The 27,548-nt window shown below is 36.3% G+C and overlaps 2 protein-coding genes across 3 annotated transcripts in view; one reads left to right on the plus strand and one right to left on the minus strand.

The window, feature by feature from the left end:
• The first annotated feature begins 742 nt into the window (after window positions 1–742).
• On the plus strand, window positions 743–22,934 carry Mks1 (Meckel syndrome, type 1). 2 transcript variants are annotated; one of them, XM_070138722.1, is made up of 15 exons: window positions 743–773; window positions 1,636–1,725; window positions 10,848–10,927; window positions 11,522–11,710; window positions 11,980–12,130; window positions 12,512–12,591; window positions 12,901–13,023; window positions 13,266–13,376; window positions 13,514–13,622; window positions 13,983–14,154; window positions 14,686–14,814; window positions 14,923–15,021; window positions 15,232–15,395; window positions 15,655–15,751; window positions 16,136–22,934. In XM_070138722.1, exons 3-15 carry the CDS (start codon window positions 10,860–10,862, stop codon window positions 16,252–16,254), a joined length of 1,611 nt encoding a protein of 536 aa, XP_069994823.1. In that variant the 5' UTR covers window positions 743–773; window positions 1,636–1,725; window positions 10,848–10,859; the 3' UTR covers window positions 16,255–22,934. The 2 variants fall into 2 exon arrangements, with proteins under 2 accessions (XP_069994823.1, XP_027235818.2); XM_027380017.2 differs by lacking the exons at window positions 743–773; window positions 1,636–1,725 and adding an exon at window positions 8,562–8,800.
• row (relative of woc) overlaps window positions 21,247–27,548 on the minus strand; it is a 31,804-nt gene continuing 25,502 nt past the window's right edge. Inside the window, exon 24 of the mRNA XM_070138721.1 lies at window positions 21,247–27,548. Coding sequence (XP_069994822.1) covers window positions 27,298–27,548 — 251 coding nt within the window. The 3' untranslated portion in view covers window positions 21,247–27,297.

The raw sequence follows: 27,548 nt of genomic DNA on the forward strand, positions 1-27,548 counted from the left end.
ATAATTAAGCAAAGATGTAAATGTAAATGAAATGAGGAATTTTTCTTTTTATCCAAGGCAAACAGGGTGTATAAGCGAACCACCTTGTGCTGATCCTCGAAGGCAAACAGGGTGTATAAGTGAACCACCTTGTGCTGATCCTCCAAGGCAAACGGGGTGTAAAAGCGAACCACCTTGTGCTGATCCTCCAAGGCAAACAGGGTGTATAAGCGAACCACCTTGTGCTGATCCTCCAAGGCAAATAGGGTGTATAAGTGAACCACCTTGTGCTGATCCTCCAAGGCAAACGGGGTGTAAAAGCGAACCACTTTGTGCTGATCCTCCAGCTACTCATCCGCATAGTATTAACGGCAGTCATCCTGTGATTCCTGATGAAGGTGAATAAGTCATACAATTCTTTTTTTGCTGATGATAAATCTTTGCTCATTTGCATTGTTTGGTAAACCAATTTATTAACGCATGTTTATATAAAGCTATGATGTGTATTACTATATGCATCAAATTGTCTCTCTCCATAGGTGATATACTATCCAAAACAGAAGGGATAAGTGAGATACAGTCCAAAACAGATGGGACGGCCACTATCCAGGAAGGGATGAGTGATCCTTTCACGGAAATAGCACAAAACCAAAGACTTCTTGTTGCTTTATTGGCGGAACTGGTGGCAGACCAGAAGCAGTTGGTGGCAAGCCAAAAGGAGATGGTGGCAGCAGTAAGGGACGGGGTAAATGCCATACGAGAAGCCTTGGAAGTATTGAAAAAGTAGAAGGCAGGTAAATAAATGTTACATACTATTGTATTCTTCAGGTGATGTTGATATTATTTATGTAAAATTAGGTTAACCCTTATTCATTTTACTCTTTTATGGTATGTTAGCACATTACTGTCACAGTCTATATTTTTCAAATATGATACTTGTGGAATTTAATTTTGAAATTGTGAGATGTCTATTGAGTCCTTTAGTTAATTTTGTCTATTAATTTTGATAAAAATGGGAACGATTTTTAAAATGATAAGCTTTGTATGTAGTAAAAAGGACCAGTATGGCAGTAAGAAGAAGAATATCGTTATAAAAATACCATTTTTGATTGTACAACCATCACAGTTTAATGGCCACAACCTTTCAATCTATGATTTATGTAAGATTTAGCACACACCTGTCATTGGTTTGGACACTAGGTAATGTAGCACCAGCTTCCCCATATATTTTTCTATGACTAATATTCTTTCTTTGTGGACATAGTTTTAAAATTGCTCTAAGATATAGGAAGATGGGCGTGTCTTAGAGTGCTGTTGTGATGGACAACATTCTTTTTTGGACTGTGGCATGATCTACTCATATTTGCCTTTATGAAGGGACCATTTTGAATTACAGTAATTATTACTTTCCACAATAGCACTATCCTAAATAATATTTATCAATAATTTAAAGTGCAAGTCTGGAAATAATGATATAAATATTGTATACTGTCTATGTCTATATGTGGGAAGGGAGAATATTCTGGTTCTTGGCTTCTCCCACAACAGGTGTGTTCCCGTTAATTGAACACTGAATTTCAAGGGAAAATTTAATTGTTCCTGTGTCAGCTTGTCAAAAGTTCTACTCCATTCCAGTGCTGTTTTCTTCATCAACAGGAGTGGATACACGAGACGGGAAAGACTGCCATCCGAGTGATCTGCTGTGATTGAGAGAGAGATAAAACTCATCAAATATATAGGGCCTAGGTAATGTCACATACACCTCTCATTGTTGTGGTAATCTATTATCTAAAACAGTGTAACCTGTGGGTCCTGTTTTGTCAGAGTGAGAATTGTGGTTAAAATTCACATTGCTCCTTCAACTGTTACTTCAGTTATACCTATATATGTGAGTGCTTTCAGATTGTTAATGAAAGCAGCATTATCAAATTGCTTTCTATATACCTACTTTATTGTGATATATCAAGATTGTGGATACCATATTTTTGTCATTTCACCTTGCTCAATATTTTTATATAATAAATGAAACATATTGTAATGGTTATGTAGTTTATCCTGAACATCTTTTCTCAAATCACCTGGTGCCTTATCAAGCAAGTCTACCATATATGCCATATACCATATACCAATGATATAAAGGAAGACATGTCATCTACACTGTTTTTTTGTTTTTTTTTACACAATGAAATCAATTTTAGTTCCCATTTTTCAGTTCTGAATACTCATTTCCTATATATCTGTTTAGCATGTTTTTTGTTGTTGTTGTTTTTTCTGTATTGAACACACAAGTATATGTCATTCTGATAAATCAAATATATAAAAAGTAAATATAGTAAAAATTATGAAGTTGTGTGTAATAGCTTAGGAATTTCATTGGTATTCATTTATAGTATATGAAATATTTTATGGTAGCTACTAGCATTAAATTATAACCATTAGAGATTTATTATGTGAAAAAAGAAATGGAAAGAAGAAAAAAAGAAATGTATATATCTAAACTACTTACGCATACACACACACACACACACACACACACACACACACACACACACACACACACACACACACACACACACACACACACACACACACACACACACACATATATATATTTAAACCTGGTAAACTGTTTTTCCACATGATCACTGTATATAAAGTGTATCTATAAGTACTTATTATAACATATGAATACTGTTTTTGAGTTCCTTATTAATGAATATTTATCGGCAATTCATTCAGAAATATTGACACCTTCTTCCTACCGTATTGTGTTCATGTCCCAAGGAGTCATAAAAATGTACATGTACATCAGGAAGCAATTGCATAAGACCACAAGATGCCCCAGTGTTTGGAGGCAAAGTAGGACCAACGTTGCTAGGAAAACAGTGGTAAATTTTGGACCACTTTCCAGCCTGTACTAGGCTCCTAGTGGTTTTCACCTATTCAGGCTGAAGGATTTGGGAAGGAAAGCAGTCAATAGCTGAGGAAGACCTGAAGAAGCAATGTAATTATGTTTGTGAAAGGGGTAGTGGGGTATGTATGAATAATCAGATAAGTACTGAAATTATCGGGAGACTACTTTATATTGACGAGGCTGTGGATTTTTATAAAAAGAACTCTCTCAGTAAATCAGCATAAGAGAAAGTTGAGTATTGGTTTTATTTTAACTTTTCTATAGACTGCATCTTTCCACCTATTAAGTACTGTGATTTATTTTTTTCTTAATATTCGGATTATGATTAATATATTCATTGCTATAATTATTATAAATAGAAGTAGTAATAGAAGTAGAAGTAGTAGTAGTAGTAGTAGTATATGGGTAGTCCACAAATGGTCTTGCTGGTTTTTGCAAAATTTCTCAAATGATTGCTCTAAACATAACAAATACTTCCTTATATTTCAGTAAAACATGTTTCCCTTTTTCGTTTTGTTTGCTCTAGCTTGCAATGGCTTTATTAGGTTTTACCCAGAGAAAATTTTTATAATCTTAGTGCAATTTAACGGTTCTTATCCTTTTTTTTTTGGCCTTTCTGAAAAAATTGGGGATGTCAAAACATGCAGCAGTCACATTCTGTATACTTCATAGAAAAACCTGACTGCATCATCAGCATTGTAAAAGGAGTTGCATAAAGATGCAATTTCATATTCTTTTTTCATTCTAAAATTAATGACTACAAGGTAAAGGAAATATATCTAAGATGTATAAAGTAAACAAAATGATATATCAGTTGTGTTGTAAGATATATTTCATTGAGAAGAGTGCTATTAGTGTCCTGGTATAAGATGAAGTTGTGGAGTGGTCTCGTCACAATGGTAAGTAGTAACATATGGAATCAGACCACTCATAGCCTACTTTACCAGATGAGGTTAGGCATGTACCAGCAAACACCAGAATTCTGCAAGGCTCTTTGAACTTAATTAATTTCACATTGTTTTCTTGATCTTCAAGTCATGAGGTCATCTTTGGCATCATTGATGGAATTTGTCGCTTTAAAAAGGATTCCAAATCTGTGTCAACCTCAAGGTTGCCTGAGCTAAAGTATCATTTGAAGAAGTTCTACAGTAACATCTGAGTGACTTAATTATTATTTTCTAAAGTTATTAAAAAAAAAAAATTGTGGGACTCCCTGTGTAACTTCTCTTTAAGTGTTTAAGATAAATGTTAAAAATTTGATTAATCACTCCAAACCCCTTGAAGCCAATCATGGACTCCAGGTTGTAGAGAAAATGAAGCTGAATTTGTCATGAGTGAAAATATCAATGACTGTAGGTGTCAGAACCACAAGAACAGATATATCTAACTCTTATGTTAAGGAAAAAGACAACGTGGGTCGTCTGAAGCAGTGACTGATCTTTATCATCACTATTCCTCCCCTTCCAGCATCTCCACCACTGCCTCACCCCTTGTATTTCAGAACTACAGGAGCCCACAGACCTGAGTGACATTTTAGAGTAAGGAGAGAAAACTGAGAAATGAAAAATGTACTCAGATATATGATGAGAAAGGAGGCTGCAACTGATGTCTTTAGTATCTTTGTAGATGATGCCATGCTGGTCTGAATGGTTTTCCATATGAACACCTGATTAGTAGACTTCAGGGGAAATTTCATATGAAGTCCACCACATTATCAGATAGCAATGGAATAAATGTGACAAAGGATGTTTAGGTGTTTTCCATTTCAAGCTGCCATGAGTGAACACAGGTTTTAATTTCCAATTGAAAACCTGAATCTTTATGACAGAGACTCAGCATAAGAGAGCCTAAAGGTAGTCATTCAACCCTTTAAAAATAGCTTCATTATGCACGACAGGGAAAAGTATTAAAGTAGGAATGAGGTGAATGAGCAACTTTTCCCTTTTAGAGGGAATGTAACTTCAATATAAACAACCTTTAAACTGTTTGGAAAAATTCCAATTAATATTTGCAATTATTGATGTAAAGGTAATACATTTTCCAAGCCTTGATTGTTTCACTTAGGTAAGGGATACAAAAGAGATGTGAGTATGGTTTTATTTTCCCTCTTTATCAGATATTGCATATTTGCCATGGCATGTGACAACTTAACATTTTCCACATTCAGTATTTAAGGATGGCAGTGTATTGCAGGACAAATGGGATTAGTCAGAACCATATTATGTCTTGATCTAATGCCAGGTATGAGGGTGACTATTAGTTCAACTACCTTCAAACTCTTTAGTTAAAATCTCTACACAAAATGGGTAAATATAATTGTTTCTACAAACTTTATATCAGTGGTTCCCAAATGGTGGATTATGACCCTCAAGAGGATCACTTCAAAGATTAATTAGACTGAAAACAGCCTGCATGCCTTGTTGTCTATGATGTGGTATCAATATAGTGCTACACCAATCCCCACAGAGAGTCCAATCATTATTGCTTCTCAATACAGAATGGTATAATTGACCACCAATAGCTTCAGGTGACCTACAGCAAAGTAATTAGCCAGGATCCAATGCATTTTAACTTCCTATCTCCCTCATGAATACTGTTGGAATTTCACAATTGGCACTGGTAGTGAAGACTGACAGATATCCAAGGGGCTGAATGAAAATTTAATCTCTGGCACTACATGTTATAACCTTATCTCTTCATCAGTAGGTATTGCTTAGGAAACTGATTTCTGGGCATAACCAAAGGTGTAAGCAAAAGCTGGTGAACTTTGGAAATGTTCAAATATATATCATGTGTTGGTGTCAGTTGTGGAGATGGGGAAACATAGTTATTATATGTGTTAAAAATAATAATGATAATAATAATAATAATAATAATAATAATAATAATAATAATTGATGGTGCATGATTATTTACCGACAGCTGAACTGTGCACACTGCCTACACAAACTGATTTGCACACTGCACTTTGTGTGTAAGAACTAAATTTGTGTAACAACTCAGGCCTGTGTTAAAGTATTTGCACATCCATGGAGGGTAAGCAGAGAAAAAAATGCATTTAAGAAAATAAAAGGTCTTGTGTTGATCCCAGAATCTTCCGGGAATATAGGTCAGTGTATCCATTGCCTTGTCATATCTGGTGAGAAATTCATATGTTGATAGTATGCTTTATTTCCAAGAATTGGGAAGAAGTTACTTGCAGGATACCTGTTTTAAAGCTGGAAACATACATTTCAGTGCTTTCTTATGTTTGGGATAAATCTTGTTTGGATGCAGCAGTTCGTTCCAGATTTGTAGGTGGACCTTTTCACAGAGGTTACAGTAGCTCTAAGGAGGGAGCCACGTCGGCCCAGATGGCTATTTTGGTGATTACAAAGCCCAAACTCCGAAGCACATCGATTTCCACAGAGCGGGAACTGTGTGTTTGTCCTGGAGGGTGAGGTCCTTGGTTCATTTGTTCATGACAGCAACATTGTTCTCGTCTGCGAGTACGATGAGCCTCGGTCTTCACTACAGAACAACAGAGGGGGTTGTAGACCGCTAGGTGCTCCGGTCCTCTGCGAGCTGTTCCAAGTTGTTTGGGGAGGGACATTGCATCACTTGACTGTCGCTTTCAGATTTAAAGCTCCTCTTCTGTCCGCCGGCAGGCCGTTGACCAGAAGCAAGTTCGCCTTAAAGAATTGTGCGACCAAGGTGTATATATCAGTATGCTTATATAGACCGTGAGTGCGACGAAGTCGGCTCTCGTCCAAGACAGTAGACATGACCCACCCATCCAAAATGACTCTGGATAATTTTAGCGGCGGCACGAAGGCTGTCTGCACATTGAAGGAATGAGATGCGAAAGACTCGGTCCAAGCCTCACATCCGGATAGCAAGTACAGCTTTGCAGACAGCGATCATTGTAATGATGCTATAAAGGAAGGCAAGAGATATCAAGCTCGCAAATGCAATAGATGCAGTCAATGTTCCAAGATGAACAGAGGATGCTGCCTAGACAGACGAAGCTACAGTTCCAACCTTGAAGGTGATGAGGCTCATCGTCTGGGGCAACATATCAATAACATCCGTCTTCCAAGCATTTATCTACTCTCCCTATCTCCCAGTTAATTCTCTTTTCCATTCTAAATCTAGATACTTCAATCTCTGCCACTTTTCCGATGCCTACTCTTCCTCTCCTACACTTAACGCGTCGCACCAGACAGCCTAAACGTTCTACTCCATCTTCGCCTTCCACACCCTCTCCTACACCCTCCTTTTCCTCTGCTCCTCGAACACCTATCCCCTCTTCTCCTTCTTACATGAGATCCTGTATATCTGAGACCTCCCTACCCAAATCCCCTCCAGGAAATCTTGAAGAAATCCGTAAATTCCTAGACATGACCCAAGAAAATATTCCGCACCCTCATCCACCCTGCCATCCCTCTATTCGTAGTCCCTCTACAAACAAAGTATTTGCCGATATCCATCCTCCTCGCCCGCAATTCCTCGTACCCCTCTTTACCCCATCCTCTCCTCCATGTACACAATTCCCGTTCCGTTCTCTATTATCTTACCTCTCTCACCTGGATACTTACGTGAATCCCTTCTGTCGCAACAGTGTCTTCCTCCGGATTCCTCCCCTCCTGACGCTCTTTCTAATATTTCACACCCTTCCCCAATCCCCTTATCTCATCCCCCAGACTCTTCTCCTGCTACTTCACAGATATCTCTACCCGTATTACCCGTTGCTTATTTCATAACAGCTCTTTTACCGTAGTTTCCTTAAATCAGTGTTACTAGAGCTTCCCCAACGACAGATACACCCCATCCCATCCAATCGCCATATACTCTTTACCCTTTCCTTTATTAGTGTCCGATTTACATTTGCACCCCATCTTTACCTTTTTCCCTATCATACAATCCTATAATAGTATAACCTTTGACATTTAACACTCTATACTAATCGTCAATTCATTTTCCTTTTTCACCACAATACTTCACCATAGTGCTATATGACCTTACATGTTTATCACATTTATTTGTTTGCTCCATTCAACATATGCGTAGAAAATATTTTTCGAAATATCCGGGTGGAGAGGTGGGGGCCACAAAGAAGGCTCGTGGTTGGGTCTTTTCTGTACCCCGAAGTAGTGGTTAAAGTGTCTGTTGGAAGGCCTCGGCGTAAGCAGGTCGTGAACACACTTCTGACATATTTCCTTTATATTTAGCGGATTTATTTCATACATTTTCAATTCCCATCTGTCTATAAATCTATTTCGCTGCAGTGAGTTTTGGTATGTGCCAAATTTATTTTAGTGCTAGTGCAAAAAATGTACTTTTTTTCTAAAGCATGGGCTGTCGCATGTATATATTGCAGAAAAATGCGGTTCAGAAGAATTGCATAATGTATGAGTAATGGGAAGAAAAAAAAACATGAAAGCGATTAACATTAGGGGACACAAATATTTTTATGTAAATTTTAAAATGAGACAGGCATACAGAAGTATCTGGGGGTACTGTAACACATCCCGATCTCTGCATTCTGGAATACAGATGTGTATGTAATTTCTTTGCATTTATATAATGAAAAATTATATGCAAAAGTACCCCTCTCTTAAACGTATTTGAAATTTCACGCAATCTACTTCACTACTGCTATCTAGTGGCCATTCTCACAAGTAATATCCAAAACAAATAGACGTTTGTTTGAGTGGTTTACGAAAACGTTTGTTGACAAAAACCGCAAGGCGAGACACTACATATGCATGTTTCATTTGTGGTTTGACTTTTTTTCTGTGATTTTTATATAATGGCGTGAAGCTAGAGTTTCGAATACAGTAGAGTATAACGTAAACGATACGTCCTGGAATCGATAAATGAATCGGTTCATGTTCCCTCTGTGTCATTTTGTTTGATAAAATCAAGGTAAGTTACTAAGTAAATTATTTATGATAGAGTGCTAGCATGTCAATTGATGGCGTAGCCTCCACACTCCAGTAAATGGCAACAGACTACCATCGCATATAAATAGAGCATGGACTGTTTTTTGCTTTTTATTTCACAGTACCTTTCCGAGGGTGGGGGGGGGGGGAGGGTTTACATACATAAGATAAGAGTGGTAACTATAACCTGTGCAAAGTCTTGGGGGCAAATCTGTAGCATCTGAAAGGGGATTGCGGGCTTGCTTTTATGATGATTATTTTGAAGGCCATAGTGCTTTAGGTTTAGTTTCACACAGCCATATGGTACACCATAAACTTTGCTTGTTATGGACAGAAAAAAATGGATAGATTTGAAAAGGATGCTTAACATCAATTTCTGGGTAAAAACTTTGTTTATCTGGAAGTTTTCATATCATTTTGAAAGAATCTAGCACTCATTCCCATCACTAATGAAGTATATCCATGATATTGGCCCTGCTAGTTGGGGAGGGATGATAAGTATCATTGATTCTGTGAGGTAACAGTGAATGCTTCAAATAAAACTTTAAGTAATTCTTTACAGTATTGACTCTTTGCCCCCAACACCTCCTCGGAAACATTGTCTCACCTCGGTATGCACAAGATAGAACTGAAAATTGGAAGCACCGAGTGTACTTTGGCTGAAAGCATCACTTTTTGCAATCTCTTTCCTTTATTTGTGGCACTACTGTTCATGCCTGCAAATTATTTCTTGCACCAAGGACTGCAACTTTTTGTCTTCAACAAGAATATTATATTCAGTTGGCCCTAACAGTGCATCCATATTGTAAATATTAACCAAACTTTCAGTAATTTAGTTATTGCAAAGCATATTTCCAGTAAATAGGGAGCTTATCCCCACTAAATTTATGTGCACACCCCTTGCCTGGGCTATAAAACCATCTCATATGTCCTGGCAGAACAGAGCTGGAGCAGATATCTGGATCTTGTACTGATAATTTCATGCCTTGAACAACTAAATCTGGAATTGCCAGTCTTTGTCATCAAAATCCTTGTCGTCAGTGTTATTTGTCAGCTCTTATTTGTTATTGCCTTCATAATTTACATTTTAAAGGTGAAACAGCCCCTTATACACAGTCTAGTCATGATAGAAGCGATTTTAATTTTAACTGAATTACACCTGGGTCCAGCTTCTATTGTTATATGATATCTTTTACAGATCTTATTAGATCTAAAACAGTCTTCGCCAAGAGCAATGCCCATTGTCTCGTTTGATTTCCCTTTCCCTTGACTGTGATTCCATCAAATTATTTTGTTGCTTCCTCAATTTCATTTCATTTTTCTTGTCGCTGCATGAGTATGTATCATCGAGTGACTGGAAATTTTGAGGTTAGTATCCTTTCTACTTCCCTTATTATCAGTTTACAAAGAAAATGTTAAATAAGTTTCATTGGATTGTAAGGTCAGATTCTTCAGTTTCAGTGGTAAATATCATTTTCAGTAATACTACAAAATATAAGACCCTTTTTATCTATGATAATGAGAAAGTTGTGCAATATGTAATACTTTGGTATACATTAATATAATGATTGCACTAAGATAGAGAAAATCTAATGACTGTCATAAAGATAGGGAAAGTACGACATTCATTGCTACATTAAATAATCTGTGCAGGTAAGGAATAATGTCAGAAATGGAGAAAATAGGTTGCGTCCAATGCCATGTAGAGATTTAGTCCATGATGATTAGGTGGGGGTATTGGGGGTGAAGTGCCTGGTTTAGGGAAGACTTTGGTTCATATGACCATCTTCGTAGATTCCCAGGAGAGCCCTCGAGGTTGTTGGCTGGTCTTAAACACTTTGTGCTGATGTGCCTTTGTTGCGGACACAATGGTGATTACTCGGCCTATATACAAATGTGCATATATGCCTTTACACACACACATGCACACACACGCTCACACACGCACACATGCACACAGGTCCTCCCCCCCACACACACGTCCTTTTGTCACATGTGACCAACTTGAAATGTATTTGCTTCCTTTTCAGAAGTGAAAGAATATGGAGCCAGCAAAAGATCATTGTGCTTACTACTATACAAAGGAACAAATAGAAAATCTGAGAATAAGGTAATGTTATCAGTGATTTATATTTTGCTGTTATTGTCTTGGTACTGTTATTTATTTATATATTTTTTTTCTTTAACCCTGTGCTTCTGGAATATATATATTTTTTTTAATATTTATACACAAAAATGGCTTTACAAATGCTCAGGAGGCAAGTAGTAGTCTGTGTGCCCTCACTTGATTTTCCCTCTCCTTGATTTTCAGGATTTTTTATTCTAATGCTATTTATATTGATGCTGTTATTATTATTATTATTATTATTATTATTATTATTATTATTATTGATATTATGGTTATTACTGTTATATTAATGATACTGATAGTAATATGAAATAAAATAAAACAGTACTGATAGCAATATGAAATTAAATAAGTTGGTTTGAAGTAGGTAGAAGTAGTGATTGACTTATTGGTGAATGAGCGCTTATTGATAAATAAGCACACTTAGCAAAAAAACAAAACTCACTGTGGCCATAGCATGTCAATATATGCCATCCCCAGTGGCACTAAGTAAATGTATGTGCACACCATTTTGAATTTAAACAAAAGGTTAAAAAGATTCAAAATAACATGAGCTTTAACTTGTGACTTCTTTAGGACAGTGCTGCAGCAACTTACAGGTTCCCAGCTGGTTGATGCATCACCAAGAGCTGTAGAAAGTACACCTGCTGTTGGAGAGGTAGACCTAAACCTTGCAACTCTTTCTGTGCCCCTTGCATCAACTAGTGATGCCAGTGCTTCACACACACAACAGCAAGTTATTAAGTGGCAGCAGAAACTATTAAGGTAAGCAGTAAGTCATATGGCTTTAGTGTTGGTAATATCCAGCATAGATTGTGACTTATTTTTAGTAATGTGTGTATGGGTGAGTGTCATGTTAGTGTCAGTCAGAGTGAGTTGCTGTCGATGTAGAAGTAGGCTTTTACAAGTAACAATTATGCATCAGTAATTTGATATTTTTCTTGACGCAATAATTTCTTATTGATAAATGTCTACTGAATGAAGAGATTAAAGATATATTCATAGCAATGGTGTTAACTGCAGAATCTTTCCAGTCCTTTCGAAATAGTGGAATATGGCCGTCCTATATATGCGGAGGATTCACAACACAAAACATACCATGAACAGGCTGTTAAATTAAAGAAACGCAAACAATGGAGGAGAAGAATTTTCACTTACACACACCAAGATAATTATCAAAGCCAGGTAAGATTGTTGTTAAGATTATTTCAATCATTTACTGATGTAAAAAAGGAAAAAAATACTTGTACTTAATTAGAAATTTTAGATACAAAGTATTACATGTAACAAGACATATATAGAGACGAAAAGACACTTTTTAGAATTAAGGCTAAAACAGCTTTTTAATAATGATTGTGTAATTGTAGGAAATGTAAAGAGAGAAATATTGTAGTTGAAATTCAGAACCAAAGTAAGTATTGTATTGAATGTGTTATAATAGGATATGCAGGAAGGGAAATCTAACCAAATGGAAATTTAGAATTACTACACTTTTTATTTAAATTTTTGCAACTATAGGAGTGTTTGCTTTTACAAGTTTTGGACTGCTGTAAACAATCCTTTCAGATCCACATAAGGGCAAGCACAACAAAACAGATGGAACCAGATACATGTGTAAGACAAAGGAAAAGAACGGAAGGTGAAAGGTAAGTACTGGTATAAGTGCATCATTTATTATATGAAGTGCTATGGTAAAAGTTATAGTTGATTGTAATAATGCAAAGTACTGTAAGGTGAGAGTATTATTCTGGTTTTAGGTCTGGTTTTCAAGGAATTCAACATTTTTGGGGTATTGTTGAAAATTATTTCAAGATTAAAGTTGTATCTGTTGAAAATGTACTTTGATTTCTCTCACAGATTACCTTGCATATATTTTTCTTCTTCTTAATTATGCCTAAATTTGTGTGAAATTCCTTATATGTATTGAGAATTTTCTAGATAAAATATTTTTATAGAAATGCCAGTCAAAGTGCAGCCCTGGTGGATGGTAGGAAAGGTGGAGAAAAGAATGACCCAGAAGTAACCAAGTCGCAACAGCAGCATTTTTACATCATGGCTGACTTGGCACCACCTGAGTTGTGAGTTATAAGGGAACTTTGGTGTTATAGTTTGTCAAAAAATTGTTCTAATGATATTGTACCTTTTGTTGTTTTGTATAGAATTTTGAAAGCTGATGCAATAAATGAATTATATTCTGGAGTTTAACATTGGGTATTTCGTTTGTTTGTAATATGTATGACTTTCTCAAGATTTTCTCTTTATATACTTCACTGATATTACTTTTTAGCATTAGCACCTGATGATTTCTTATTTGATGCAGCCTTGGAGAAACCAGAGCCCATGAAGTGATCCTGTGCACACTGCGGTACAATCCCCATGGCCAGCTGACAGTTTCGCCGGACTTCACCAAACTGAATACAAAACCATTTAGGTAAGACAGTCTTTTAAAAAGCCATTTGCTTCTACAACACTTCTTTATAGAGACTGGTAATAGATTTTGAATCTTTTTATACCTTTGATGCTTTCCGCAATTAGTGTAAACTTTTTACTCTTTTTTGTTTCCCACAGATTAGAGAGTTTTGGCTCAGACAATGCTCTTTATGAATACACTGTTGAAAATGTGTCTCTTCCACAACCTCTTGAGGAGAAACAGAAAGAAAATGAGCTGCTTCAACAGGTTAATATTGAATTAAATGTAGCTGTTGTATACATATCTTGAACTACATCATTCATCTTTCTCTTAGCAGATGAAATTTTCTAAGTAGGTTCAAATTTATATCAAAAGACTGTGTATGCAAGTACAAAATTTAGGGTATATGAATAGTAAAATAAGTAATTTTAAGATAATCTACCAACTTTAATCTCTGAAGCAAGTAAAAGGGCAATTTTAATTTATGTTTGAGTACATGCAAATAGATTTAGGTAGCAAGTGGAGTGATTATTTCTTGGAAATGTAAAGAATAGAGATAGATGGTTTTAGACATGCAATATTGTTAAACCAGAAAATTGTTTAACTTCCAGCCCTCTCTCTTTTTAGATATCACGGCAGCGTATGGAAGAAATGCAGCAAATAGTTGGGCTGGACTGGAACCTGCAACAGTTAGGTGAAGGTGAAATACGATTGGTTGTGACGGGGGAGATTTGTCGTGCGCGACACTTCACAGATGTTTCGTCTTTGTACCTTCACTATGTCCTGCATCTTCCTCCAGGTGAATTGCAGAAGCACTGAGTTCCATGTTGCATAATAATTCCTATGGACCTGTTATATTTTTACAAATATTTGCATAGGGGTTACCTTGATATAGCATGGCAATTCAATGTAGTGGTTTATGGTCAAACACATTACAAGATATAAATACTTTATTTGATAGTTTTCCATGTCAAAAGTATTACAAAATTATAGTTGTAATGCATTTTTGTCTTTCTAAGAACCTCCTCCCTTTAAGTATTTCTGAAAGTTTGGTTTCATGATGATCTGTGATATTAGTCATGCATCATAAAGACAACAACAAACAAAAAGAAACTGGCAAAATAAAATTCTTAACTTTATCCTGTGTCCTAATAGCTGTAACATAACACACTAACATGCATTTACCTGGTGTTGGCTGTTGTTCTTATTCTTTTTCCTCTTTTTTTCTTCTTTTTCTTCTTTAAGGACCTGTTATTTGCACAAATATAAATAGGTAACATTTGGAAAATGTGGAAGTAAATATGATTTCTTATTTATTGCTGGATTTCAGGATGGAGACACAACTCTGGGACAGACTGTGAGGGCTTCACTCCTACGTGTGTGGTTGGACACCTAGAGGATATTCCAACTGTCCATTATTCCACACCCTTCACTGTAGATGTAACACGCACAAAAGGAGGTCAGTGGGCAGAAAATTTGTTTATGTGTGCCTGCATGTACGCATGCCTGCCAGTTTTTTGTGATCAATCTTAGTGGTGTAACTAACTTTTATAATTTTTCTTCACAGGTAAAGGTTGGCCACAGATGTTACTGGCAGTATTTTCAGTTGACTGGTGGGGCCGGGAGAGGGATGAAGGATATGCATCTTTTGTTCTTCCAACACCTGGTAAGTTCTTGCTTCAGACATATATTTCCACAATGCTTGATATAGGTATGTGTGAAATGTTGAGGAGCAGTGTTCTGATGTAGATTGTTTGTGAATTTTATTTAGATATAATTAGTGAATGCTAAATAATGTTTCATTTTGCTATGGATAAGTTTTGTGTAAACCATTTCAGCATTTTCTTATAATGTAACTGTTTCATGGTTCCATTAGGCGATGTCTCATGCAACAATAACAAGAGGGACGGTGGACTTCATCAAGTGGGAACATGGCGGCCAGCCCAGTCTTCACCCATTGCCACAATGCGAAGATTCTTTCTTGGAGGATGTCAACTCATGGCGGATTCTTCATATCTGGCTGTTGATTATTGCTCTGGGGTGTGTGGAGCAATCTATTAAGTATTTCCTAAGCTATTTATGCCAGACTAACATTTATTTTGTTGGCTGTGAAGTGTAATAAAATTCCAGCTTTAAAATATGTTCATGATTTAGTAAATGAAAATAAGATGAAAGTATATAATTGTTGATTTTAATTCTGTATCATATTTCAGCCCTTTCATGATGCATTAACCTTATCAAGAACAAAACTAAATCACCTTGTCATGCATTTCCTAATAAGATTCAACTTTATCCGTAGAATGGGCGTAAGAGTAGGTTGGGATTCAGGACTGTGACAAGTGGTACAGTGGAGCTTAGAACCAACTCGCTCATTGAGTCAAACTCTAAAATAACAGGTAATTAGTGGTCTTGAAGGTAATTGCTTATCTCTAGTTATTAAAAAGAAGAGAATATTAGTGCTAATGATAATTGCTTAACAGTTAGTGCAAGTATACAATATATTATGTAATTTGATTTTGAAATGAATAGATGTGAATTATCATAAACATAGATAATTGATTTTCATTAATTTTGACAAGTATTGAGATATTACCTTCAGTTGGTAATAATTATAAGAGACAAATTACCTTCAGTTGGTATCAATTACAAAAAAACAACAACTTTTATTTCTCTTTTTTCTATTCAAACTTACCAAAAAAAAGAAGATAAAAATAAGAAATAAAGTAATTAAATTAAATCTATAATAATAACATTAAAGAAATTTTACCTCTTTTTTGCAGAATCATGGCATTCAACTGTGCCTTGGAATGCTCCCAGTTGGCAGTTATCAACCCGTGCAGTGTTAGATGCCTTCAATAAATCTCGACAAAAACTTAGAGCAGCAAAACAAGGGACTTAATAAATGTCAGAAATTTTAATTTCATGCTCAGGTATGCAGACCTTGGGCTGATAATTACTTTGTAGGGAAAAGCCTGCAAATGTGTGACTTATGGAGCCTTATGGACAGGTATGTTTGAATGAATCATTCCCATGCATAGTGCCTAATTAAAGTTCACTGCAATACATTATTAGATATATTTATTTACTTGTATATTATATATGTGTCTGCAAAAAATCTATTCAGGTCTTCTCATACTGTATGTGAATCAACATAGTTGATCATTAACCCAGACTGAACGTAAATTCCCATGTTAAGAAAATTTTGAATCAAAGGATTAAAGGAGAGAAACTGTATTAAAAAATGGTTTCTTATTTATATATATATTTATAGAAAGAAATTATATGGAAACCTGAAATTCTTACCAGTTTTTTTCTTCTTTCTTTTTTAGTCAATAAATTTAAGAAAATGTCTAATATTACCATTTTTTATTGCTATGCTAGCTTGAGTTATGTTTTTGGTCCCTCCCAATACTTTGCTCGTTGTTGTGATGGTAAGGCTTAGGAGACGGGAGACTGAGGCCCAATGTGGGGGATCACCCTTACTTTGGGCCTCAGCTAATTTTGCTTGGTCTTTCTTTCTCTCCTTTCCTCTTCCGTATCTTCTTCATCCACGTCTTCTATCCCATTCCTAAGGTGTGAGAGTGTGCTGAAAGGATGTAAGGCTTTGTGTCAGTCTTGAATGGCCCTGGCAATTGGTTAATTGCCTAGCCCTTACCCCTTATGGGGACCCTGAAGGGTAGACCGTTCCTTTTCCCCATTTTATTCAGGCTTGCCATGGCCAATAATGAAGATTCTTTACTCTTAACATGGGCATTAAGGGTGCCATCTCGCTCGAGAGCGAAGTTGTCAATTATAAACGGATTTTCGCAATTTTTTAATGTTATATGTACATATACAGTGATAAACATTACCAAACTTCATATCATTTGAATAGACAACAAAGTTGTTAAAAAACAAAGTTCTGAAAAATCACAAAATTTAATATTTCACACTTATCCATTGATCAAACTTGTTGAAGAAAAAGCCTCATACTCTATAGCAATACCTAAAAGTTTGATCACTTTGATTTTGGAATTTCCTCTTTTTTTTTCTGAATGTTCAGTCTTATGAACATAAGATTATAATATATGAACATCTATTAACTGAATGAAAACTGCAGTACTCCAGAAAATTGCAAATTTATTCAGCTTTCAAATGATCCAAACCCTATAAGAATCGCCCAAATAGTTATGGAGTATAAAAAAATGTTAACAAAGGTGTAGTGTTGAGATATCGAGCTCTGAAGTTGAGGATATTTTTTCCTGCATTTTTATTATTTTTATATTTTTTAGAATTCTGAACTCTGTGTCAATTTTGATGCATTCTATGGCATTCAAATGGTTTTCCAAAGTGTGGCTGGTACCTGGTCCCCCCTTTTGCAAGGTATAAATCGCTCAAAGCCGTGGGTATCAGGAGACACCACCTCCCTCATTGTAGCCAGGTTAGCTCCCTAGAAAGCTCCCAGCTGATAGTCGGAGGTCCAGGATAGCTTTCTCTTTCCCTTTTTGTTATTTGCTGTCCCTTTTCGATCTGTCTCCTGGTCTTCCTTATCAAGTGCTTTTGAAATGATGGCATTGGTACCAAGCAAGTGAACAAGGAGATTACTTTTCCTTCTGAAGTTGTGATCTAGTATTGTTGCCCTTGCGATGAACAGCACTCGGAAGTGACCAGCATATTTGGCCTTTGAGCACTTTCGCCAAATCTTCGAATGAAGACTTTCATTAGGATTCTGTGTTGCCCCCTTCTTCTCTAGAATGTCCAGGGCTGTGAGATCTCAGTAGACAGATTTAATGAGGTACAGCTTTTTGAAGGGGATTTTATCTAGGTAAAGGAATTTCCTTTTGTGGCTAACTGGTGTGGTGTTTTCAGCTCGTGCTCTATTGAAGAAGCATTAGCTGTCTACACCATGTGGCCAACAGTGATGTGCTGACTTGTCATCACTTGACATCACGTGGAAGAATGTCGCCCACACAGGTCTCATAGTCAGTGCCCACATTGTCATGGATGGCCTTCCCCTAAAATGACCCAAGAAGATCGATGACCTCATCCGTCAACATGTGGGCACCTCCTAACAAGCTCCTCATTCTCTTGCGAGTTTTGGTTGTGACCGTTTCACTCGTATCCTTCTTGACATTGCGCAGTCTGGTCCCCATCCTTTTGCTTACGTGATTTATGCACTCCTCCTTCATGGCGGGGTCTTTGTATGGTCCTTTGCCATTGTTTAGTTGGCATACTGCTTTGTATGCACTCGAATTCCCGTCACCTACAAAGGTTTTATATTTGAATTTGAGGTCTAAGGGTCAGGACCAGATTCACACTGCTGCTTCTCTCTCCATTGCACCCAACTTACCTTCAAAGTTTTTTGTGGCAGACGTGTTTGCTGGGTTACACCTACACCTTGGGCAATGATTGCATAGGACCTCAACGTCTATCACAATTCTGGTGTACACGTCTATCACAACCCCGACGCTGATATCTGGTGATCCACGACCCATCAAAGGAAACTTCGATGTTGATGTTCCCACTGGCATCTGGCTGCGATAAACCTTTGTCAATATAAAATAGCTCACTTTCTCTCTCCCTTTTTTCATTACTGTGCCAAACCATTTTCCCATCTCTCTGTATAGGTAAGAGCAGTGCTTTGTGTAAACACCTGCAGAGAGATTTCCACTCGAGAAATATGGAGCACTGTTTTCTAATCCCATACCTGTAGTGAGGCTATGATATACCTGGACAGTGTTAGACTCAGTCATGTTTTCATGGGCAATGGGAGGAGTGTCACAGAGGGTTTTATCACACCTGTCACAAACTAACCTCACATGGTTGTCGAAGTGCATCCTTGTCATCACAGGTTTTAAAATACCTTTACCGTGCCTCGTGGGGCATTTCACACAGCTAAACAACTGCTGCAGGTGTGACAGTGATAACATGTATTTATCATCATATGATTTACTACATACAAGTATAACATCATTCATGAGATGTGTCCTCTTACAATGGGATGAAGGCGCATCTGGGACAGGTCCATGTGATGTTCTTGAGGAGGCAAGTGATGTGACATCAGGCAGGCATGATGTAGATGGTTGGGGAGAAGTATAGTAAGGAGGAGTATTTATTGCTGTACCTGGCTGAGGAAACGAGGGAGATAAAGAGGGAGGGGATGAGGGAGATAAGGCATGTGGCGGCGGTGTGTGAGGGTAGCCAGCCTCCTCTCCTCCCTCAGTGGCCCCTGACGCAGAGCTGACTTTTGTCCCATTCTTGTAAGAATGATGTGAAAGACACTTCAAATAAACTTCCCAGAGATACAGTATGTAGAGGTGCCAGCTAGCCTTTATAAGTGAATACCAAAAGAAATTGTATTTGGGGTACTATTATTGCAGAAAAACAACCTAGTCAAGTATATTTGCATGAACATATAACAGCAATCGGAGTTGGGCAGGGTTTTTATTTTTACATATTTAGCAGGAATATTCCGTTACAGGGTTGCCATAGACTACTAGATTACAGGAGATTGTTAAAAAAAAATTTGAGTATTTTTGAAAAAAATTGTCGAAAATTCAGCGCGATGGCCCCCTTAATGCTTGCCCTTTCATTAACTAGCCTATCTAAATTTAATTTTGATGGTTTTCCAACCCCTGCCACTCCTTTGACCACGGCTCCAACCACTGATACTAATACCCCCTCTTCAACATTTACTGACAACTCTATCCATTCCAAAACACCCACCCAGGTTGTTACTCAGCCTCCAGAAAACACCCCTTCCTCTCTCCCAACATTCTTTATTTCTTTATTTGCTCAGTCCTCTTCAGTGTCTACCCCCTCTTCCCTTATTACTACTCTTCATCCTTATTCTCCTTCCCCCCCATAGAACTACTCCACTCTGCACCACCCCATCTTCCTCTCACCCTCGTCCTTCTACTGCCTCTACCTCTGCAAACCTTTTGAGTACTCTCTTTGGCCCAGCCAAGTGGGATCGATTTTTTGTCTATCCCCCCACAGCCCACTATTCTGAGAATACCCTTCTCTTTCAACACTGCCTTCAAAAACAAATAGGCAAGGTTACCTATCGCAGTTGCTCCGTTCTATAACACCCTCTAATCTTTGACATGTAACACCTTCCCCTCTCCAACAGCCATCTCTATTTTCCTTGAACATTATTCCTATACCTTCCCCAGTGACAGATAAACTATAATTCAATCAATCGCCCTACCTCCTTAACCCTCCCCCTTTCTACTAATCTCTGCTCTTGTTCACTTACTCCCCTTTTTTGCCTTTTCACTACCATACTATCCTATACAACTCTCTAATCTTTGACATTAACACATTTTATCGTAATCTTTAATTCTTCTTTACCCTTTCCATCACAATACTTTACCATAGTGCTATATGACCTTTGATGTCTAGCACATATATTTGTTTCAAACATTAAACTTTACTAAAGGAAGTGGATACAAGAGGGGGATGAAGAGAAGGAAAGGGAAAGGAGAGAAGAAAAGACCTTACAAAATTAGTTAAGGCAAGGGCTGAGTTCCAAGGTAGGTGTGATCAGTCTCTCCCCCGGCCCCACTTCCACGACAACAACAAGCAGGGGATTGGGGGGAAGTGGTAGTAGAAAGGTTAAGAATCACTGGTCTATGCTGATGTAAGTGTTTGATCTAATTAGCAGCATTAGTTTTAAAATGTGGCAACAGTGAAAATCACTGAAGAAATTGCAAAGAACACTCCTTGACCTTTCATCAGGACCACCCTTGGAGTCCTTCTGTTCTATGAAAATGTACAAAAATATATGCTGGTATGTTTTACAAATATAGTACATGGTAAACACTTGAATTCTTTGATAAATATATATATTACATAGAAGGGTATATAAAGAAATATAAGCAAATAAAAAAGGACAAAAGGAAAAATGAGATTAATTATCAAATCTTTATTAAGAATACAAAATATACACACACTCAAGTTGTTTGGGGGAAGTTGATCAATATGGGAAATAATTCTCTTCTACACTGATGAAGCTTTACTTATTAAGAAACATTTATAAAAGCATTAATGCTTACAAATACTTTCTTTCCTTATGTCTACTCAGTATTTTTGAATGAGGTACACTTAAGAAAAAGTAATACAAAAAAAGAGAACATATTAGTGAACCTATGAAATGCACAGCAAACAAGATCACTATATGGCACAACTTATTGCAGGAGAGACTTAAGGAATGTAAATATTTGTTCAAATGATGAACAAACTCACTGGCTAATGGACCATTCAGATTGAAAATAGTTTGCTAAGGTGTATCATATTCCAGTATTAAGGTATAATACCATATATCATTCATTATTAACACAGATATTAGACTATAACTATGCCCCATTATCCATATTACTGGATAGAAAGCCTTATTTGTTGCTTACAAGATTTTTTTGTTTTATCCCTGGTTATTGTCTATGAGAATGAACTTATTTTCATTACTATTTTCTATTAACATGAAAATTGTGACTATTACAGATCCTTGTATGAAGTATGAAAATAGGAGATGTAAAAGACAAAATTATCTCATTGAAAACACTCACAACAATAACATTCAATTTAACCCTTAAAGTTCAGTCGTCATCAGTTGATGTTGAACTATATGTATATGAACTTACCATTATTATGACAATTTGGCTTTTCCCACCATTTTGAGTTTGAGTCAAATTCCCCTTTTGTAGTCTCGCACATCACACCAATGCATAAAATTTCCCCGAGTTTTCTCGGTGTGCAATTATTAGGGACAGACACACTATAGCCCTCCTTACCCCATGACCCTTGCTAAGAAGCCCAGCATGAAATGCAATATGTTTCAGCTCTTGTTTGGCAGTGAAAGTGATGAGATTTGATAATGACTTGGCTGACTTGTATGAAGTCTATGTATATAAAAATGGAAAGTGAGAACGAAAGTACTGTCAGTTTATGCAATAGTTTTATTAGTAGGCCTACAACCCATTTTGCCAAATGAATCTCTTTTACCTTTTTCCATTTCTGTCATTTTTTTTTTTTTTTTTTTTTTTCATAATAATTTTGTTGTTGTCTAGCAGAGAGTTGCAACAATACACACACACACTTAAAGAACTGACCATAGCTTTCCTACCCTTTTTTCTAGAGAGTAATCTTTTTATAACTTCTTTTATTTCAAATCCATTTCTGATTATTGTTTGTTACTGTCGGTTTCTGGCAATACATATTATGACAAAGAACACAGACTTTAAGCATTATTGCCATAAGTATTAGTGGTAAAAATTCTCTTAAGGTAAAGGTGCGGTTCAACTGGCCTTTTTCCGTCTAAGACTTGACTTGTGTCTGAATGTCCAGCCAAGCTTATGTTTCACCTATAAAAACACCACCATAATAGACTGTATTTGCCTGCACATAGAACTTCTTGTTTGAGCAACATGGAGCACAACCTGTTTTATCACGTATATTTTTTTTTAAAGAAAGAAGTACGGTAACGGATATACAGTTTCAGAATGATTAACACTAGACTGACGGACCGTCGATGCAAGCATAGATCCTCAGTGTCAAATCAGCCATTTCTTGTTTATTTGTTTTTTGGTAATAAAAAACAAATTTTTGGATAATTAACTCTGTTTTATATAAAATCTCTAATATAACTTTTATTGACTTTATATTGATAATTTTTAAACAAATTAGACAATAATTTTAAATTGCATCCTGGAAAGCCCCTAGCTACCTGAGGAAAAACAGGCTCTCGGTTGTGTTATCGCTGGCTCCCCTCAGCCCCCAGACTTTGCACCAAAGTGACGCAATTTGGCCCAGATAGCCGAGCTTACAGCCAGACCTGCACATACACAAGACCAGTTGAATCATGCCTTAAGTATTCAATTAAATTTTTTATATATGTTTTTATTTATTTATTCATTTTTTAAGATTTTTTTTTATATAATACTGCACATTATAGTACAAATTATTTTCTGTATTTTAAACTGACTAGTTTGATATCTGACATAGAAATATGTCCTTGTGTATGTTAACACAGGATCATAATGTCATTACGTTAACCAGATTATTTGTTACCTTTATCTACCTAATGAAATAAATACAGTAAATATCAGTAAACAAATGGCTGAAAATCTTTTCCAAGAGGATTTCAAAACTGATATCATATTTTTCAATAAGCCTGTTTTGAGCAAAGTGGATTCTCTGCAATGCTCTTCACTGAATTTGCTACAGTTGATAGCAGTGTGAAAATCATCACCTGAAGGCCAGTAAATTCTAGGGACAAGTCCTTTCTGTACTCTAACACAACCTTCTCTTTCACAGTAGCCAAAGACCTTGTCTGTGAACTAATGCTGCAATAAATTATTCTTTACAGTTGATGTATGGCAATCCTACTTCATTGTGCTATGTAATTTTGTCATAAGAATGCATACATCAATCATTTAAAATTCTCTCTACAAGCTGGATAATGTAAGATAATCCTGTTTGGACGATTCTGTGTGCCCAGCCAAATCCAGCCAGAGCTCCATCCCCCTCACACCAGATGACATTTACCCACATTCTGTGAGCAGTCAGGCTTGCTCAAGTTGTGTGCTCTTAGCAGTTGTTCACTTGTTTGATCCAGCTACAATCACTTTAAAGATAAGGCCCTTCAAATGCAGATCTCTCATTAGCCTCTTTTCCCAAAAAGACTGTGTATGCTATAGCCTAAAGCATAGCAAGGATAGTAAATACAAATTTCCTTTGCTTCAAAATTTTCACTAAATCAGCTGACTGTATGTGACGCCTGGCACACAACTCAGTATGGTGCGATGAAGTCCCATTGTGAGTTGGTATGTTTCAAAATTAACATGGAATCTATTAATAAGATACATTATCTTTTTCCTATCAAATGCATCTCATGGGTAGGAACACCGATTGAAAATTATAACAAGCTGAATAAGGTGCATAATACAATAAAACAATGTACTAAATGTTTCCAGTTGGTTTTCTTGTTTTATGGAGAATTTAGAATAAGATACTGAAATATTTTCACAATAATGATGCATTACACTACTAACAAGAAATACAAAAACCCTCCCTTAAAATGTTATTTTACATACATGTTATACACCTTATGCTATGATTTAAGGTTACATGCATAAAATGCAGTTATAGGTTTCTTTTAGCTAAATGTTCTCTGCTGAAATCTGTGTATTATATATCAAACATAAGAACTGCAAATCAACGAAAAAGTCAGAGATATAGCTGAATTCTGGAGGAGACACTGGTCCCCAGTGGGAGCTAGATGATAATACTGGGGGCAACACAGATTTTAGTATTCTAAATACCCCAAGACTATCAATTTTATCCTTGAAATCTATGTAATTCTACGAAAATGGACACCCCAATGCAAATGGGCTCACTCATAACATGTGACTGGTTTTATGTACATGACACAAACAGTTGACAATTTTACCTTTCTCTGTATTTTGTCTCAATACACTAGCACTATGACTTTGGCTCTATTAAAACACTATGCAGTATCTCCCACTTTCCCCCTCTCTCATTTCCACTGAAAAACTTGAAAATCCATAAACTGACTGAAACTTTTCATATCTTAAAAGCCATTTAATACAGTACATTGCCAAAAACTTAAGGAACCGCATTTGCCATACACAATTCACAATATGAGTACAAAAGGTTTAGCCTTAGTCAGCTAATGGTACTCTGTACATTTTCTGATATCTTTTCTTTGAATACCCCAAAGTAAATCCGAATGATTGGGGAAAACATTTTCCCTTATTTCTGTACTGCCTAAACTGCCTATATCTGCAAAAAATATATAAAAAAAAATTGTGTAGTTTCTAATCACATACAGAAGTCAAACAAGGATTATTTTGTTGAATATCCAATTATTAAACACCTGACCACAATTACACTGGAATACTGAGTGAGTTTCTTCTATAAATGTGAAGAATCTTGAACAAAACATGTTTTTGACCATGTAATATGGTACTTGGGATATTAAATGCTTTTTAAAACCAAAGAATTTCCAAAGTTACTGAATTTCAATAAAACTAGTAATTTGGAAAAGGTAAAAATGCAAGTCTGATGTCTACTCGTCCTGCAAAAAAAAATTAAAGAAAACTACCTACCACCCTTACTTCTTTTATGTATCTGTTTTCTATACATTGCCTAAATCATATAAAATGAGAGTAGAATAAAAACCTGACAACTAAAAGCAGAATGTCTTTTTCTCTCCTGGTCTTGTACATGAGCCTAGTTTAACTGCAGGCTTACAGCATTCATTACAGTTATTAATCATGTAATGTATTTAGGATGGCAACATTCAGCAGCATGTGACCCAATGTTTGGTAGCAAATATGTTATGCGAGTGCACTTTCTCTACCATAAAGCAGAATAAAATTTAGAAATCAAATGGCAAGTAAAACATAGGGACATCTTTCACAGAACTATAACATGACATCAGAAAAAATGGTTGCAGAAAAAAGACCTGACCACAAACATCTTATCAACAGGTAAATATATGATTAGCATTTGCTCTGTATACCTTTCACGCCATTAATTACATAATATATGTTTGTGCAGTGTACGTTTGAGCTTCGTGTTGAAGAAATTGGACTCTCACAATGAGGCAATAATACAAAAAAATTGCTGCAATCCATTTAATGGTTACTGTAGCTCTCATTATAAACTTTTGTAACTCTCTCTCTCTCTCTCTCTTTTTAATAACAGTTTATATTGTAAAGTTGTTAACCTTTACTGCCATCAAAAAATCAATCTTTAGTTAAATATTCCAATACATAACTCTTTCCAGGAAAAAAGGCAATAACGAGATAGGTACTACATTATTAGCTTTAAGTTAAACAGTAAAAAGAAAACTAAAACATTCATTCATGTGCAAGATAATACCACACATATATTCCTATGAAAATCATGACAAACCAAAGTTATTTGCCTTTTTGATTTAGTTTCATCTTCAGTACACAAGACCTGATACAGAATAGAGAGTTTGCAACTTTAACCTGAAGTCTACGGTAATTTTCAGTTTAGATGATTTCATTTTTACTAACTGATAGCTATGCATAATTTTCCACTTGAAAATGAAAAATTATTGCACTTCACCTTTTAAAACACAAAAAGGTCCTTTTCTTCATTCCTTTTTGAATCACTCCCTACAACTATTTTTCTTCCCCTGGTTTTAACTTATCAGCCAAACCGGACCTCAGTTTTGACCCAATAGGTGAACTTCACCAATCCCCCCTCCCCCCCCAAACCTTTTAAACACATCCACAGACTAAATTACAGCAACTCCTGCAAGACCTCCGTGATCATTCTCTAGTAAAACAATATGAAATTTTTGCATACCTACTCATCCTCATGCCCACTTTTTTTCTTCTAGTTATGGGCAAAAGAAAAAAATCCCTATCACATTAAAATATCACATAGAAAACAAGAGACAAATTATAACTACTAGACTCTTGCAAAGCATAAGAAAACTAGAGATCTCATAATGCTGAACATCATCTATCATAAATGTATTTTTGTGCAAATTTGTAGAGCAATATAAAAAGACAAAGAAGAAATATATATATAAAATGATATAAACTTTAACAAAAAAATAAAATCACGCAAAGCATCACTCACTCAAATATTTCTCACTTATGACTTCCAAAAAAGATACATTATTGTAATTAATTTTTAAAAATCTAGTAAACATGAACATATGTATCTAACTAAGGTCCTAATAAATCACAATTTTTTTCCAAATGGTAGCCAATGCTTCTATAGAATTTCCAGGTGTGGCAATACCTCTTATATTCAAGGCTATGACCTTTTGCTCAATGTAACACTATCAATAATAATAAAAAAAAAAAAAACCTAGACCAAAATTTAAAAAAAACATGAGCAAATACACGTCACAAAACTTTCCTAACCTGTTGAGTTCACAGATAGTTCAGGGCAATCATCATTCATCATCCACCTCCATGCTCATGCTCATGAAATGTGTCATGTCTATTGAGGTCTCAGTCCCTGGCTCATCAGGGGCTGGGGGAAGTAGTTCTGGGGCCAGCATGCCACTCAGGGCCAGGCTACCGAGACCCAAGTTGGCCAGCGATACTGCTCCTCCTGTTAAGTGGTCTCCCCTGTACACCATGGCATCCATCACAGAGGGGTAGGCAGACTTTCTGCCTCCATCGCAGAGTGCCAAATGTCGAG

The sequence above is a fragment of the Penaeus vannamei genome, chromosome 24 (genome assembly GCF_042767895.1).
Source record: "Penaeus vannamei isolate JL-2024 chromosome 24, ASM4276789v1, whole genome shotgun sequence".
Classification (NCBI taxonomy): Eukaryota; Metazoa; Arthropoda; class Malacostraca; order Decapoda; family Penaeidae; genus Penaeus; species Penaeus vannamei.